General features: G+C 46.6%; 1 protein-coding gene across 1 annotated transcript in view; it reads right to left on the reverse strand.

The window, feature by feature from the left end:
• The window catches only part of Lrp2 (LDL receptor related protein 2), a 163093-nt gene extending 147305 nt beyond the window's left edge, over window positions 1-15788 (reverse strand). Inside the window, exon 1 of the mRNA XM_052182629.1 lies at window positions 15662-15788. Coding sequence (XP_052038589.1) covers window positions 15662-15740 — 79 coding nt within the window. The 5' untranslated portion in view covers window positions 15741-15788. The remainder of the gene's footprint in view (window positions 1-15661) is intronic.
• Between the last annotated feature and the right edge of the window lie 2652 nt (window positions 15789-18440).

The raw sequence follows: 18440 nt of genomic DNA on the forward strand, positions 1-18440 counted from the left end.
CTCTATTTACTTCTCTTCTTGTTCCCTTAATCACATCAAAATGCCTAAAAAATAATTGTAGATTATAAGAGGATTTTCACACACACACACACACACACACACACACACACACACACGCCACCCGCAACTGTTACAGCCCTTCTTCGGTTCTTGCAAGGACACAGCGTACACTGTGCATTCTTCTTAATAGCTCCAGTTCCACATGGTGCCGCGTCCTCTTGTCTGCGACTGCTGGGTTTAATCATTTACACCGAGGAGCATCAAACCTTCAATTTTTAAGCCACACATTCTGTTTTTCACCAGCAGCTCGGCTTCCATTGATTGCTTAGCAAATTCCTTTAACACTTCACTGCACCAAATATTAGGGAAGAAGTAAATTTTTATGTCAAAAGTGTACTGGAAAAAAGTCAGAATTCTGGTACATAAAAGTTAACCTTTCAGCAACTGACTTGAAGCCAGGCTTAGTGGTACACAAAACATCCAGGAGATTGACACTGGAGGGATTCAGGTCAGCTTACATTGTAAGACCCTACCAAAACCAAAAATAAGACAGCAACCAACTTGGGAAGCGTGTGTACTAACATGCAAGTTCATCATTATTGCTATCATCATCATCATTATTATTACATGCTTCCTTGAAAATGATTTATTTTATTGTATTGTCTGCTTACTGAGTGGGTGGCTAGGTAGGGTATGGATACAGGGTTGGGTGCAAGTGTGGTATAGCGGGCATGTCAGTGTCAAAGAACAACTTGGTTTTGTCCTTCTACCATGCCTGGAGGTTCCCAGGGATCAAATTCAAGTGGTCAAGCTTGTGGGTTGTCTTTAGCGCAGGAGCGGTTTTGCCTGGCTAGATGAATAGTTTTTTTTATTAGCAGTAATCATTATGGTAGGGAAAAAACTGCATCTGCACCCCAACCCAAGAGCCTCTTCTCAAACTTACAACTACTGATGGACCCTAACAAATGTTTGCTCATTTGTTTGTTTGACAGGTAAATTTTTTAGTTGTTTTGGGTTTTTGTTTTGTTTTGCTTTTTATAAAGGATCTTACCAAAGTCCAAGCAGTCCTGAAACTGACTGTGTAGCCAGACTGTCCTCAGACTCAAAACAGGAATGCACCACCACATCAGCTATAGCTTTTCCTAAGAATCCTTCAATCGAGCTAAGCATGGGAGGAAAGCCACGCTGCAAGGTAAAATGTTCTGTTTCAGAACTGGCTTAACTGTGCAAACAGGAACTCTTTTTAAAGACACCTTGTACTGGCTGGTTTTGTGTGTCAACTTGACACGGGCTGGAATTATCACAGAGAAAGGAGCTTCAGGTGAGGAAATGCCTCCATGAGATCCAGCTGTTAGGCATTTTCTCAGTTAGTGATCAAGGGGGGGGGGGGGTCCACTGTGGGTGGTGCCATCCCTAGGCTGATAGTCTTGGGTTCTATAAGAGAGCAGGCTGAGCAAGCCAGGGGAGCAAGCCAGTAAGAAGCATCCCTCCATGGCCTCTGCACAGTGTGAGGAGAGGGAACTGATTACCTTTTAAGAGTCCCTCTCACCTTCTGGTATTTTCTACTGCCCTTCTTTTTTTCTCTAAAAAGCAATTCCAACTTGAAGTTTTCTTCTGAGTCCACAGGGAAACAGTGGACTGCCACAGGGAAGCCACTCTGAAGAACCAGCTTTAGTGACGACAGAACAGACATCTTTGTACATAGTTAACAAATGCTTTGGGAGCCAAGACCTTTACACCTAGCCATAGGATACATCTCTGGGCCCCACAGGAGTAGCCTCCTCCTGAATGCAGAGAGACTCAACCCTCATTCAATCATTCATCTCTCCTAGAACCTCACATAACAGAACTCGGTGATTACCCATCAACATTATCACACCATCCCTAACATGAAATTGTAACAGAACTCTCTGATTAAGTTATAGAGAGTTTGAATTGAAAAGCACCTAAGGATGGAGGAAACAACTCGTCAAGGTGACAAAATGACAGCTAGGGGAAAACAAAAACAAACAAACAAAAAAAAAAACCTCAGCAGACAGAAATACCTACACAGCATGGGAGCAAGACTGGGTGAGGAGAAATGGAGTTTTTTTCAACATCAGATATATATATATATCAAGTGAATCTGTATGTTATATAGCTCCTAGATCCATGACCTCTAAATATGGCAAAGTCACCGTCAACATATGGAATATGCATGAGGAAACTGCCAAAAGTAGAAGGCGGCCAGAGGTTGAGCCACTCAGACACCAGGCTCTGGCATGAGGTCACCTTCACCACGACACATGTGAGGGGGTTGTTTGAGTAGGCACGGAGGAACCACCTTCCGCTTTCTTCTTACATAGCCATTAGGAACATGCCAAGTACACAGAAGACACTTAAAAATTAGTCATTATAACTAAGCTCATTTTCTCAGCCTTTTTTTTTTAATCTATATATGCATGTGACTCCGTCATTCCCCTGTCTCCAACCTATTTTCATGTAGGTGGAGGCCAGAGGTCAGCCTGGGGAGCCGCTCACCCTCGGACTTGCCGCCCATTACTTTGCAAGGCTGGTCTCTCTGCTCCTCCGATCCTTTCCCCATGAGTGCTGGAGATTAAACTCAGGCTGGCAAGACAAACACTTTTTCCACTGAACCAGTTCCCCAACACATGGCTAAAACATCTGTGACCACCGGACAAGTAGCCTTGGCCTTCAGCAGCAGCCTGAGACCCTTTCATCAGGCCTATTTTTCCTTCATCCATCAGAAACAAGACTCATGGGAGTTTGACTGCGCCCTCAGAGGCTCTTCCCACCTCAGCCAGCTGCCTCCGGGAGTTGGAAAACCACTCTCTTCAGAGGGCCTTTTGTCTCGGCTGCTATTTTCCATGTACCATGGTCCCAGACAGCTTTCTTTTGTGCTCTGTTTAAATACAGAATGACAGTCCACTAACAGAACATGGAAAAACTTTGGCTTATCTTTTTGTAAAAGCTACTTTATCAAATGTGTAGTAAAAAACAAAAAAAAATGGCAGAATGACCCATTGTGTATGTACAGGGAAATTCCCACAGTATAACCATGGATCTGGGGACAAGTTCAAAAAGGAACGAAGAAGCAACCACTCTCAAATGCATTGGGGGTCATCAGTGGGGGGAGTGGAGAGTGACGGGGGGGGGGGGGTGTCAGATGGAGAAAAACACTGTTGCTAAGCCACTTGCTTTGATTAAGAACAATTTTCATTTTCTTCCTCTGGACCTAAAGAGACCCTAAGATATTAAGGGCTGGCAAAACTAGTCAGTGTAAGATGCCCCGCCCCTTTTCAGTCCTAGAAGTTGAATCCCCAGTCTTTACGCATGCTAGGAAGGCTAGTGTTCTTCCACTGAGCAATAACACGGGCCTTTCTGAAAATTCTTACGTTTGTATCTTCACTTATGTCCTTGTTTTGAAACAGAATCTCATGCAGCCTACATAGATATATAGCTTCGTCAGTCAAGGATGACCTGGAATGCCTGGTTTTCCTGCATGTACTTTAGCAAGTCCTTGGATCACAGGTATACAACCACATCCAGTCTGTATGGCGCTGAGGATGGAACCTAAAGCCTGCTGTGCGGTAGGCAAGCAAGTAAGTAGTTACGTAACTTAGTACTTCAGAGGATGAGTGGTGTGATGGAAAAGGTGAGCCAACCCGGAAAGACGCGGTGGACGTTCAGTTTGAGGTGAGCTCAGCTTAGGCTACAAACTACAAAGTCAAGCTGTCTTTTAAAAAATAAAATAAGCCGGGCGGTGGTGGCACACACCTGTAATCCCAGCACTCTGGGAGGCAGAGGCAGGCAGAGGCAGGCAGATTTCTGAGTTCGAGGCCAGCCTGGTCTACAGAGTGAGTTCCAAGACAGCCAGGGCTATACAGAGAAACCCTGTCTCGAAAAAAACAAATCCAAAAAACCAAAAATAAAAAAATAAAAAATAAAATAAAAAAATAACCTGCTACTTCCTAAGTAGCAGGAAGGAACAGTTAGAAGAAAGAAGAGAGTGAAGGAGCAAACAGTAGTTTTCAGGCATCTGCTGAGGCTGATCTAGAACTGCTGGAAACGGCCTAGAACTTGAATTGCTTGACACTTAGCACATAGGTCTTTCTTCCAGGCTGTGAGGGCTGTGCAGGCTGAAGCGGTAACGGCTGGTATACAAACTCAAGGCGTTCTCTATTTTCACAGAGAAAGCAGAGTTGGGGCATGCACACGTTAAAAGCTACATCTAAGCAGGTGGTGTCAGAGGTCCCAGGGCAGGGCAAATACGTTAGGAAATGAGTCCAAAACCTGAGACTCATCTCCTGACTTCAGTTTTGCGCTGTGCTGTGTTATTCCCCGGCCGTGTTTAGGCATCGAGAAGGAGAAGCAGACGTACAGAACTTGCTGTAACCAGGACTGGGGCTTGGCAGAGCAAGGATGAGAAGGCCAAGCTGCCCAGGGTGTGCGAAGGAGGTGACTTAAAGCAAAGATTCTGAAAGAAGCTGAGAAAGAGAATGACTGAGGTCTGAGGCACCGGGAAGAGGTGGTGACTCAGCAAACTTGGGATATAAAGGTTGCCATAGCAACCACAGAACAGAAGGCTATCCCAGAAGCCAATGGGCTCTATGGTGCATCCTGACTTCACTCGGCTCTATCCGAGATGCTGAGGTAAACCCTGACTTCACTGGATGGGAACAGAAAAAAACCTCTCCCAGTTCTTTACTTTTTAAAGTGACAAAAGCTTCTAGGGTGATCAGGGAATTCACAAAGTAAGTCACACAAGCAGTGATCAAGGTTTGGGATCTGTCATGCTGGTGGAGGAATGGATACGCGGGGACTGGGCCGTATTTCACAGCATCTCAGATGGAAAAGTGCTTTTGCTTGTAACTCGTTCAAACGGAAGAACAACGCTGCCAGCCCAGTGAATTGCCGCGGGAAGGGATTTACACTGCACACAAGCTCGTCCCCAAGTCTCAGTTCAAACACTGAAGAATGAGAGGGATTCCCCCTAACAGCTACTCTTAAATCGTCTGATCCCCAAAGCTAACTGGAAACTCTTCAAAATACATGTTCCTGCTTCAGTGACTGTGTGCTCTGGCCTATGAGTAGATATGCTTTATAAAGCTCCCCCAGGGGGCCGGAGAGATGGCTCAGCGGCTTAGAGCACACTGACTGTTCTTCCGAAGGTCCTAAGTTCAAATCCCAGCAACCACATGGTGCCTCACAACCACCCCTAACAAGAGTTGACTCCATCTTCTGGAGTGTCTGAAGACAGCTGAAGACAGCTACAGTACTTACATATAAGAAAGAAGGAAAGAAGAAAGTAAGAAAGAGAGAGAGAGAAAGAAAGAAAGAATAAATCTTTTTTAAAAATTAAAAAAAAAGAAAAGAAAGGTCCCCAGGTGATGTATGATATGCCAGAGCTGGCCACCATCTACTTAGGGTCCTTAGAAAGTATAGCAGTCTAAATTATTGAAGTGAAGTATTTATGCTTTTAAGAATGAATGTAGGCTGGGCGTGGTGGCGCACGCCTGTAATCCCAGCACTTGGGAGGCAGAGGCAGGTGGATTTCTGAGTTCGAGGCCAGCCTGCTCTACAGAGTGAGTTCCAGGACAGCCAGGGCTACACAGAGAAACCACATCTCAGAACCCACCCCCCCACCCCCAAAAAGAATAAACATAACAGAAGCCCGGCGTGGTGCCTCATGTCTGTTACTCCAGACTTGGGAGATAGCGCAGGAATATCAAGAGTACCATCCTGAGGTACATGAGACATTGTCTCCAAAAGCAATAAGTAAATAAATAAATAAATAAATAAATAAACAAACAAACAAACAACTGAAGCAAAACATTGGTGGTTCACACCTGTAAAGTTAGCACTGAGGATCAAAGGTTCCAAGACTAGGCTAGACTACATAGCAAGGGCTAAGAGAAAAAGGAGAAAAAGATAGCAGGGAAAGGTCAGAGAGGGAAGGGAGAGAGGGAGGGAGGGAGAAGAGGGGAGGGAGGGAGGGAGGGAGGGAGGAGAGGGGAGGGAGGGAGGGAGGGAGGGAGGAGAGGGGAGGGAGGGAGAAGAGGGGAGGGAGGGAGAAGAGGGGAGGGAGGGAGGGAGGGATGGAAGGAGGGAGGGAGGGATGGAGGGAGGGAGGGAGGGAGGGAGAAGGGGGGAGAAGAAAGGAAAGAAGGGGCTGAAACCTTCCAGGCTAGATTTCCTCAAACAAGACCAAGAGTACATATAACCCAGTTTGCTCTGGCAGCCATATTGGGACCACAGGGACGCTTCCGGAAAGCAAGCTGACGTCAGAGAAGAAGAGAGCGAAGAAAACCACAAGGGATTGAGAGCCTGGATGACACTCACCCGGACTCCACCCCAGGAGCCAGGAAAGACTCCATTGTTTCAGCTACTGTGAGTTGGGTTTTCTATTTGTTTCTTTAAACAGAAAGTATTGCTACACCCTTCCCGACATCAGAATTGAAACAATGTAGAAATACAAGCTAGCAACTTTTCTTCTCCCTTTTACTAAGGTTAAAATGTAGCCAGTAGTGACATATTCCAGATAAAATATCCATTCAACTGTATCATCAGGCCTAATGATTCACACCTGTAATCCCTGTACCCATTGACTGAGGTAGGCGTGCCAAGAATTCAAAGCCAGCCTGAATAGGCGCTACACATAATGGGTTCCAGGCCAGCCTGGGCCACAGGATGAAACCCAAAAAAGGAGTCGGGTATGGTAGTATGCACCAACAATCCCAGCACTTCGCAGGTAAAGGCAAAAGGTCAGGAGTTCAAAGCTATCCTGGGCTAACATGAGACCCCTTTTTTAAAAAAAAGAAGCCATTGATCATGGTGGCGCAAATTAATCTCAGCACCCAGGAAGCAGAGGCAAGCTAGCCTGGTCTATGTGGTGAGTTTCAGGATAGAGAAAACCTGTCTCAATTTTTTAATATAATTTATTCACTTTACATCCCAAACATAGCCCTTTCCCTTCTCTCCTCCCAGTCCCACCCTCATAAGCCTACACTGCTCCCTCATGAGTACTGCAGGGCACACCAAGGACAGGACTAAGTGCATCCTCTGCCACTGAGGCCTGACCAAGGCAGTCCAGCTAGGGGAAAGGGATCCAAAGGCAGGCAGGCAACAGTCAGAGACTGTTAGGGGGCAGACATGAACACCAAGTTGTACATCTGCTACAATTGGGGGTGGGGGTGGGGGTGGGGGGGGTAGGTCCAGCCCCTATAGACAATAGACATAAAGTACAGGCTAACGTGCTACAACCCAGATGCGAAGAAACTAAGTAACAAGAAAGGCCTAAGGGAGGATGCTGGAATCTCACTCAGAAGGGGAAAGAAAACAGAGACTGAGGGAAGGAGGGAACTAGGATGGGGATCAGGTGCAGGGAGAGAGTGTCCGGAGAGTACTGGGGGGAAAATGGAAATCAACGGAGGGCTTCTCTAGGACAAGCTGGAGACCTGGGGGAGGGGCGCTAGAGTGGTGCCACTAGCCGGAGGCTGAAGTGACCACCTCCTGAAGCCAGGATGGATTTCCAGTGGTGGGGGGGGGGGGGGAGAGATACCAATCCACCCACAAAACCTGTGACCCACAACTTGTCCTGTCTGCAAGATGCACAAGGATAAAGATGAGCAGAGATTGAGGAAATGGCCAACCAATGACTGGCCCAGCCTAAGACCCATCCCATGGGACAGAGCCCCTGACACTATTAATGATACTCTGCTATACTTGAAGACAGGAGCCTAGCCTGTCTCCTGAGAGCCCTCAGCAGCAGCTGAAGGAGCAGATGCAGAGACCCACAGCCAAACAATAGGTGGCACTCCCCTGAGTCTTGTAGAAGACTAGGGGGTAGGACTGAAGGATCCGGAGGGATCCAGAACACCTCTATAAGATCTACCGTCAACAAACCTGGGCCCATGGGTACCCATAGTCAACTGTATTTAAGGACATGAAAGGTTTTCAGTATTGTTAATGATATTAAAAAAAAAAAATCACAAAACTGGGCCCAAAACACAGGCAAATGCTTGGTACTTATAAGTCATTGTTTTTATATGAGGATTCAAGACATTCTAGCTTAACCAGATTGTTACTCTCCATCTCTTTCAGGTTTCGGCACCACTTGGACTCTCAAAGTACAAGCACTTCTGCTTTATGTGCATCAGTAACAAGCGATAAAAGCTTCTTTTCAAAGTTACGAGGAATCCTCACGTTACCGGCTGAAGGTACGTATGCTTGAAAGAACTCCAGTTACTGCTTACAAACTCGGCATCCCAGAGATCCATTGCCAGTAAACAAGCCATCGTATCCATGGTAACAGCGGCTTGACTTTTCAATGCACAGAATGGTAATTACATTTTCCTTCTTTTCTCCATTTCTCACTGTTTTTTATGTCCTCGGGCTCCAGGATGATCTAAGGACTCATGACCAAACACACTGAGATCTCAGAGTGAAAACTGCACGTTGTCTTGCTATAATTTTCTGGGAGAGACAGGTTTTGTTGCTGTTCTTTTAACAGACGCAACCATCGTACTTTAGAATGAGAATGTCTCTGTTTTCTTAGCAACTGCTATAAAGATTTAAGTTAAAGACTAATAAAGTAATCATCAAAATAAACTGCATTTATTTGGGAAGCAAAAAAATTTCTTCATTTATGTCCCTGACATAAGTGCTAGAGACTCCTTCACATACACTAAGGTCTCTACAGAAATCTTAACCTGTTTCCAGATGCTTCTCTTTCCCATAATCTGACCAAGAGTTTGGAAAAGAGTCCAGGTCCTAGAATCATAAACAAATGAAGTCAACCAGAAAAGACACCGAAGTAAGTTGAAGCCCTACAGTGGACTGAGGAGCCCCATGCTTTCATCTCAAAACTCATTCTCCCAGACTCTCCTCTCCACGGTTCTCCAAATAAGAAAACTTTACTTGGGGTTGGGTGGTGGCACCCAACTTTACTCATAGCACTTGGGAGGCAGAGGCAGATGGATCTGTGAGTTCCAGGTCAGCCTAGTCTATAGAGCAAGTTCCAGGACAGCTAGGGATATACAGGGAAACCCTATCTGAGAGAGAGAGAGAGAGAGAGAGAGAGATTTTCCATCCCTCGTTCTAAACCTGAAAAGTGGGGTTGGAGTTGGGGTTGGGGTTGGGGTTGTGGCTGTGTGGTAAAGTCCTTGTCTGGTGCTCATGAGCCTATAGATTTAATCTTTGGCATGGCCATGGCTGTAATAATGATAATAACAACTTTAAAAGTTGCAACATGATTCCAGGAACATAAAATGTTTCTAATACTTTCCTCCTTTCAGCTCATTGAGTTAGCTCAGGACTGGACTGCCAGTTCTTGATGACAGATTTCCATGTCTTTCCAATCTGTCCTCACATACAAAATGAAAAGAGTGTCATTAGTGGGTTTTGTCTGATAAGGTTTTATATCTGATTTACAGTTCAGCCCGTGGTCACCATTGTCTTCACAGCCCCAGCCCAATCTCCCTCGAAAGCCCACACTTTGGGACCAAGTATGTGGCAGAGCCCAGCCTATATAGAAACACTTCTACCCTCTGAATACGGTGATTAATTTGTCCAATGAGCTTATGATTGAGCAAAGCCATTGAATTGCAACTGAGACTTCTGTTAACGATGTTTTCTGTTTCCCTATGGATCTGACATGACAGGATGCAGCTGCAAAGCCAGTGAGTCATTTTACACTAAGTGAACATGTCTGAAAATGGAGTCACCCCAGGATCAGAACTGGTATGACAGTGTTTCCTAGAAGGTTGAACTAAATGAAATTGCCAGTGTTTGGTTATTTCTTCAGATATGGAAACCTCAAATACATTAGACAAATATCTGTGCGTTTTTTCACTGAAGGATCTCAACTTCCCTTGACTTCAATCAGTTTAACACAGGTTTCTATCAATACAATTCCTGAAAAATTTGTTGAGTCGTTATTTCTAGCCAGTGTCAGAAGTTTTATTGATTTCTTTTGGTAGTGGATCAACACCAAGGCTTTTGGGCATGCAATCCAACATTCTACCACTTAGCTGTAAAGTCAGATTCTATTAAAAACATATTAGGCTGGAGAGATGGTTAAGAGCACTGATTGCTTTTCCAGAGGTCTTGAATTCAAATCCCAGCAACCACATGGTGGCTCACAGCCATCTGTAATGGGATCTGATGCCCTCTTACGGTGTGTCTGAAGACAGCTGCAGCGTACTTATATATAAAATAAATAAATAAATCTTTAAAAACTAAATAAATTAATTAATGCTAGCAGGGCAGTGGTGGCTCATGCCTTTAATCCTAGCACTTGGGAGGCAGAGGCAGGCGGATTTCTGAGTTCAAGGCCAGTCTGGTCTACAGAGTGAGTTCCAGGACAGCCGAGGGATACACAGAGAAACCCTGTCTCAAAAAAAACCAAAACAAAACAAAATTAATTAATTAATTAATGCTGATAGACACTGTAAGCTATTCTCATTCTAATTTACTCTAACTGTTCTGGGAAGTACTTGTGAGCCCATTTTACAGACAAGAAAAGTGAGCGAGCCATGGCACCTCAAGCAGTTACACTGGATTTCCTGGACAATAAGGAAAGATACATGAGGTTCAAACTAAAAGTCTTAATCCAAAATCCCAAACGTTGCCAACTTCTTTTCGTGGGCCTCTATAGAAATTGAGGCACAAAAGCGAACTTGGCATTTCAAGACAAACCACTACTAATCGTTTTCAAAGAGAAACCCAAAACCGACACCGAAGCACGTCAAATCTTCCTTACACCAGAAAGGCCCTGGGAGGGGTAACCCGAAACCAGGCAATGACATCCATCGCAAAGCCATAGAGGGGAACTGGAGGACATTTTAATTATGGAATCCAGACTCCTTCACTGGCTACCACATCCCCAGGTCACTATGTACTTAGAAAGAGGACCACAGTAGCAGCAATCTATCTCTTCAGGATCACAAAGTTAACATGGAAACCATCCCCGTTAGGAGAGCTCCTTCAACCTCATTTTCTCCATTCCAGAGCAGGGCTTTGTATCTGTTGGGTTTGTAGTTCTACAGTCATACTCAGAACCTCTCTGCCTGCCCCACTTTTGAGGGTAAAATATAAGATGATCTCATGTAGCCCAGGCTGACTCGGAATCCCCTATATAGCTAATATATAAGAATATTATACGCTAGACAAGAACTCTTGATTCCATTGCCTACACCTCCCAAATTCTAGGATTAAAAGAATATTCCAGAGGGGGGGTAGTGTGGCCTTTAATCCAGCACTTGGAAGACAGAGGCAGGTGGATCTGTGATTTCGAGCCCAGCGTGGTCTACAGAGTGAGTTCCAAGACTGCCAAAGATATTACAGAGAAACCCTGTCTTTTGTGGAAAAAAGACAAAACTCCAACACGTGCCCTTAATCCCAGCTCAGAGGCACATGTGGGCTCCAGGCTAGCCAAGGCTACATAGTGAGAACTTGTCTCAAAAAAACAAAAGACTATCACATCTGAATTCAGTAATTTGTGTGCTGGGGGTACACAGAGCTCAGAAGTAGAACAAAGCCTAACATGCCCCAGGCCCAAGGTCTGATCCCTAGAACCATAATGTTGAAAACAATGAACATTTCCTAAGTACCCGATAATGTCTTGTTACCCTATTCTAACTAATGAAACTTAATAGCCAAAGCCAGTATGACGATGTTTTTATAATACTGGAAAATAACTGGGTTCTTGGTATCAATATTTTTAAACATAATTTAAAATTACTTCAGTATTCTTAAGGTGCTTATCTATAGACAATGATTAGCCAGAACCTAAGCCTTAGCTTGTCTATTAGCCAGGACCTAGAAATTATCTTGTCTAAGTCTAAAGCTCCAGTTTGTATCAGTCTGCACTACAAAGTCCAGAGAGTCAGGAGTATGCACTAATGGTACAAGAATTTTAAAAATTGAATCTGAAGATGGACGGGGGCACTGATGTGCCATAAGTTCTGGACTAAGCTGGAAGCTCAAGTGTTGAGGCTTTCTTAAGCTATAAATAGATCCTCTTTGGTCTGCCATGCCTCTGTGGCAGTGTCTCAACCTGTGGGCTGCGACCCCTTCAGAAGGATCAAATGATTCTTTCACAAGGGTCCCATATCAGCTATCCTCTATATCAGATATATCTACATTAAGATTCATAACAGTTATGAAGTAGAAGCGACCACAGTTTTATGGTAGGGGTCACCACAGCATGAGGAACTGTCTTAGAGTCACAGGGTCTGTGGGGAGATTGAGAGCCTTGGCTCTATGGACTGACTGGCACATCTAATCTGGTTCCAGTCTACCAAGGTTATCTACTTGGTATTCAAGGCTTCATCCGATAAATGTAGAACACCTGAAAGGAATCTAAAGTCTCAACCGAGGAGGGTGGAGACATCTAAAAAAGGAGATAAACAAGGAGAAACTGACTCTATCACCACTGCATGTCCTCAGGCCAGGAGCTGCGGGCCCTTCTTTCAGGCTTCCCAGGACCTTCCTCCACCCTGCTGGGTTAACCACCCTCAGTAAAAGACAATACACAGGCTTAGATACCAGGTTCCCTACAGCTCCAAGACCTTTCCCTTCAAACCCAGATGGCTGAGAAGAGTCGAGGCAGAACCTCTTACAGCCAGAAAGAATTCCAAGCCTAGAAAGAGGATACCACTCTGAAATAAACACAACAGCAAACAAGGCTGCAGAGACCGGAGTTAGAACGAAAATAGGTAGCCTACTTGTTACAGGTCCCATTCCAGGTATAATCATCACAAAAGGCATAACCAAATTGGTATTGGATTAAAGAATTTAAAGTGGGAAGCAGAGTCTTAAAAAAATAAAAAAGGAAAGGGAAAAAAAATCACTTCAGAATATATTCTAAGATCTAGGGAATCCTAAAACAACTGTGAGTAGAAAACCTCTAAGGGTTTCTCTGACCAAATGCTCACCAGATAAATGCTTACCACCAAGCCTGACCACTTGAATGGAATCCACATTGCTCTCCACATGTCTATGTCATGTGCACGCCCACACACATGAATAAAGGTAAAAAAAAAATATTTTTGCGTGCATTTGAAAAATGTTAATAAATACATATCAGAACAATCACTAGTTTATTTTCACTATAACCTTTATACTGGGCTAAGTATTTTACCTGATTTACCTTTTTATGGTCATAAATCTTGGAGTTCTCTTACTGTACCAATTTTGTAGTTAAAAACCTGGGTGTTTTGCCAGCTCTGGCAGCTCACTCTTTAGTCATGACTCAAGAAGCTGAGACCAGAAGATCACAAAGAGCCTGAGTCATAACTTCAGGCCAGCCTGGGCTATGCTTATAAAATAAATAAATAAAATAAATAAATAAATAAATTATAATAATAATAGCAAAACTAAAAATGGCTAGACTCAGGCTCAAGTTTGTCAGTCAGAAGAATGCCAGGGCAGTGCACACCATTAATCCCAGCACTCAGGAGACAGAGGCAGGCAGATCTGAGTTCCAGGTCAACCTAGTCTACAGAGCAAGTTCTGGGTCAGCCAGGGCTACAAAGAAACAGTCTCGAAAAAAAATGTAAAATAAAATCAATAAAATTTAAAAAGCCTGAAGAACATATACACATGTTGTACGTATGTGTGTATGAATGTATTTATGTAGTATTATGTATGTATGTATGTATGTATGTATGTATGTATGTATGTATGTGTGTGCCCTCAGCCATGTTAGGTAATTATTGCATTATCTGCTAAAATATTGAAAAAATGCTTCCCTTTTTTTTTCATAATTCACATGAATAAGAACTTAGGAGCCAGGCAGTGGTGGTGCATGCCTTTAATCCCAGCACTTGGAGGCAGAGGCAGGCAGATTTCTGAGTTCGAGGCCAGCCTGGTCTAAGAGTGAGGTTTACAGCCAGGGCTACACAGAGAAACCCTGTCTCGAAAACGCCAAAAACAAAAACAAAAACAAGAAGAAAAAAGAAGAACTTAGGGAAATCTAGGTATGTGGTATTTGGTGACACCAAAGCAGAGAGAAGAATGCACGTTCCGGTGGTAAAGGGACATCAGCACAAGAATGTAAGCAACCTTTCCTTCCAAACAGGGACAAAAAAAAAAAAGTACACTAAACCCTAGGGCTATATTTAGCGCATGATATATAACCCTAAGCACTGGGAACTCTCCCTACCACACACACACAATATAACACTAAATCCCTTTTCTGTGTTTTCAATACTTTAGAAAGGTGTTCAAAGGAAGAGCTGTTAGACATCTTCTCTTTCTTGCCACCCACCCCTCCTTTTCGGAAGATTTTTTGCAAGCCTGGTGGATTTGTAGGCGCTTCCAAACTTCCCAGGAAGTCTGAGATGGGTGCCGCTTGGAGCTGCTGTATAATTACTTACTTGATTCCCTCTAAGGAGCTTATGCTAAGAATTGAGGAAAGAAAGCAGATTAACCATTTGAATACATGCCGCGGCCCATCCACAAGCCCTCCCCTCTCCCCTCTATAAATGGGGGCTTCCACAGTCGTCACCCATCAACTCCAATATGTGATCTAGGGAAATCAATTTATTGCTTTGACTAATCCTACAACAATAGGGGTTTCATTTTTATTGTAGGGCAATTAAGTTGTCCGACGGGAAAGAGCGGGAGGGGAAAGGGGGACTGGCCCATCCCCACAGACAGATTAGTCCCTGCGGTGGTAGCAGCGTCCGTTCTGTCTGTCTGGTGGTCGGTCACACGCAGCTCCAGGCTGCTACCTAGCAACGAAAGCCAGGGAGAGAGCTCGCGGGTTCTCCTCTCTCTCTCTCTCTCTCTCTCTCTCTCTCCTCTCTCTGCCTCCCTCCTCCCTCACTTTGCTTTCCCGTCTTCTCTATTCCTTCAAACTTGTCTTTCATTTTCTTCTCTTACAGTTTTCTATTCTAAATCATTTCCTCCCTTTCCTCTCTCTCCCTGCTGTTTCGCGGGGGGTGGGGTGGGGGGTGGGGGAGGAGAGACTAACTCCCGGACAACTTGAAAAAGTTTGTAGCCACATTAGAAACTTTCTGCATTCCAGCCCCAAAACTCAGGCGCAGCTAACCAGCTCTATTCATCAACACAAAAGCACCCGCTCTGGGTAGGACAGGGAAAGCCTTCAAGAAAGTACTCTAGTGTATCAGCCGCTCCCTCTGCCAATCCCACCTCCCGGCCTTATCTGGGCTCGTAAACGATCGGTATCATGAGATGCGGTCTCATGGGGGTCACCGCGGGACAGAGTTTCGCCACTGATGGAAAGAGGCTCTGGCCGGCGGCCCCGGGCACGCGATGGGATCGGATCTCCCGCGCCGGCCGGACGCTGCAGGTGGAAAGCTGCGCTGGGAGCCGCGTGGAGGACCGCCCCGCCCCAGCCAGAAGAAAGCTGCAGACCCACGCGGGAGACCCTCATTCTCCAGGTTCCAACCTGAAAAGCGCTGGGGATCAGGATTAATTCCCGTGGGAACAAAGGCACGGTCGCCCGCCGTGGGACGAGCTGTCACCGAAGCCGGTGCGACCGCGTTCCCCGATCAGTACAACAGTGGCGCTGCAGCCGTCGCTCCTCGGGTCACCGGAGCGCTCAGCCGGAGCAGCTCCGCAGCCGCCCACCCTCGCCCGGCTCCTCTCGGCAGCGACTAGGGTAGCGTAGCGCAGGCAGGTGGTCGCTTACCTTGGCCACTGACTGGCCCCAGGCAGGCAGCGATCGCCAGCAGCAGCATCCATGCCGCCGCCGCGGCCCCGCGCTCCATCGCGGAGACGGCTCCGGGCCTCGCCGTTCCTTCCCCGGGAGGTGGGCGCGCGTCGCAGCGGGCACAGGCAGGTTATTCCGCTCCGGAACAGGAGTCTTGCTCAGCACCACCGGATGGATCCTAGAGGCAGAAAGCCCGCCCCGACGCCTGAGGCATCCCGTTTTCTACCCGCGCCAGTCCCCACCCTCCAGACAGTGCATAAAGCCCTCTAGCCCAGACCGCCCCGGAACTAGCATGCGGGAATCCAGTGGGCCAGGCCCCCTGCTGCCCGGCCCGCCCCCTGCACTTTGCGACTCTGGGAGGAGTGGGCACTCGAACACTTGCGCGATCGCACATGCACACTCGACACGCGCGCACGCTTGTGCATGCTCTCACCCAGGAGCACGGGCTCCGGGAAACACAAAAGTGCCTCACAGGCTGGCGAGCACACACCCCCTCGCTCGCACAAGCACACACACACTCCACGGTCCTATTCAATCACTGACAATAATCGCTGCCGCTCACACTCGAGCAAGGGCTTGTTCTCGCCGCTCAGAGGGATGGCTAGACGGGCAACGGAGAAATCTGCCACGGACACAAACTTCAGAACTTTATCGCCGGTGGAAAGGAATGGGAAATGGGGGGGTGGGGTAGTTACCAGAGGCGACTTTTATTTTAGAAAAATAAAAGATGAAAAGGGAAAGAAAAGCAAGAGACGAGGAGAGGGGAAGGGAAAGCAAGGAAAGGTGGCGGGGGTTGGGGAGAAGGGAGAAGGAAAGAAAGCGTCGAGGTTTGTTGGTGCAGGTCTTTCGTCTCAACCCTCGGGAGGCAGAGAAAAGTGGATCTCTGAGTTTGGGGCTAACCTGGTCCATACAGTTCCAGGACAGCCAGGGCTATGCAGAGAGAAACCGTATCAAAAAGAAGGGAAGGAGGGAGAGAGGGAGGGAGGGAGGGAGGGAGGGAGGGAGGGAGGGAGGGAGGGAGGGAGGGAGGGAGGGAGGGAGGGAAGGCCAGAGAAAGGCTGGACAGAGCCAAGATGCCTGACCTCCGAGCCTCGGCGTGAACTTGCTAAGCCGCCTCGGGGCCCTCCTCCTCCTGACTGGGTGCAGACTACTGAGATGGGGTAGCTTGTGTTTTTACAGATAGGAGATACTATCATTGCTGTGGAAGCGATAACTATCTGGCTCCCCGAGCGTCAGGTGTCAGTCACGCCAGACAGCGACTTCTATAGTTTTGTTCACCTTAAAACATAACTTGGGGGAGGGGTGGTTCTCTCCGTGAGAGAAACCGCAGGAATTTGGAGGAACTCCACTGTTCCCCCTCGGGGGCCACACTGGACCTGTTAACTGAGACACAACCCTCTTAAGAGGGTGGGTGGACCTTACACGAGCCCTTCAGACCTCGGTCCTCAGCTCCTCAGCGCGGGGACTAGCTAGACGGTGCAGTTGGTTGTACTAGGAGCCCCACGGAAGGATGGGGCTGTTTCTCAGCCTCGGATCGTCCCAGAATCTTCTGCCTCGGCAGCTGTAGCAGGTCCGTAGAGTCCTAGTCCAAGGAGTCATTTTCCTCGGGCTAAAAGGGCTGTGATGTAGGAAGGCGGCTATCCACGTGGTGACCAAGCAGGGTGCCTCAGCCTTCCCTCCCTGGAGCGACAGCCTGCGAGTCACTGCCCTCCTCTTCTCCACCCTGCAAGTATAGTCTGAAGCTCTGCTGACCACAACAGTTTGTGTATCGTGGCTTAGGTGGGCAAACCTTGGGGATAGGATGGTGCTGCTTTTAGAAGACAAATCAGGCACTAAAAACTTAAGACTTAAAACCAGCAGGTTTGTGAAAACAATGTCTGGACAGGGAAATTGAAGTTAGATGCTTTGGCCAAAGTTTCCTACTCTGCGGGCACCCAGGAGGAGGGAGGATTGGGGACCCGAGGGAGGAGGGTTGATGTGAAAAGGAGACAACAGGTGGGGATTGGTAAGGGGGCGCGATGCTTCTCTCCAGTCTTAATTTGTGATTTATGCCTGTCCCAGAAAGACGGTACAGGAGTGCCCTAGGGTCATGAAGGTTAGAAGCCTTCCAGAGCCAGGCTGCATGGTCATCCCGCCCCCCCAACCCCCAAGTTGCAAAGAGCCTCGACCTGTGCGTGTGCGTGCGTGTGTGTGTGTGTGTGTGTGTGTGTGTGTGTGTGTGTCCTTTCACAGTGGCGATCCAGGGATCTAAACATTCCTTTCGGCACTGAAGGGTTCTTCTCATTGTTGCTGCCTTTGTGCTCCAGTGTTGCCAACTTACCGGAATTCCAGACGTGGTTGCACAGCAGGGCTCAGGCTGACCACACCAGCCAGCCTCATTTGTGTAGGGGACCACGCAGTGTTAATCCCAGAGTATAGCAAAAGGGGAGGGGGACATAGGCGGTGTGGGTGGGGGATGACTAAGAAAGGATGGTTCGTCCTTCTTCACATGTTTTCAATTTAAAAAATAAATGAAAAATGAAAGGAAAAACACTATCCCAACGCAGTCCCAAATTTGTGGCCCTAGTGGACTTTACAGAGCACTCTTCTGGGATAGGGTAAACTGGTCGAAAGTGAACTTCACTCAGTCCATCTATACCAGCTGGCTTTTCCTTGATATACACTTTTTGTTATCTATATTATTCTGTTCATTCCATCTCAATATCAAATTATTAGAAATATCTCTTAAACACCAGTCAGAATGGCTAAGGTCAAAAAC

The sequence above is a fragment of the Apodemus sylvaticus genome, chromosome 5, assembly GCF_947179515.1.
Source record: "Apodemus sylvaticus chromosome 5, mApoSyl1.1, whole genome shotgun sequence".
In the NCBI taxonomy this organism is placed as follows: domain Eukaryota; kingdom Metazoa; phylum Chordata; class Mammalia; order Rodentia; family Muridae; genus Apodemus; species Apodemus sylvaticus.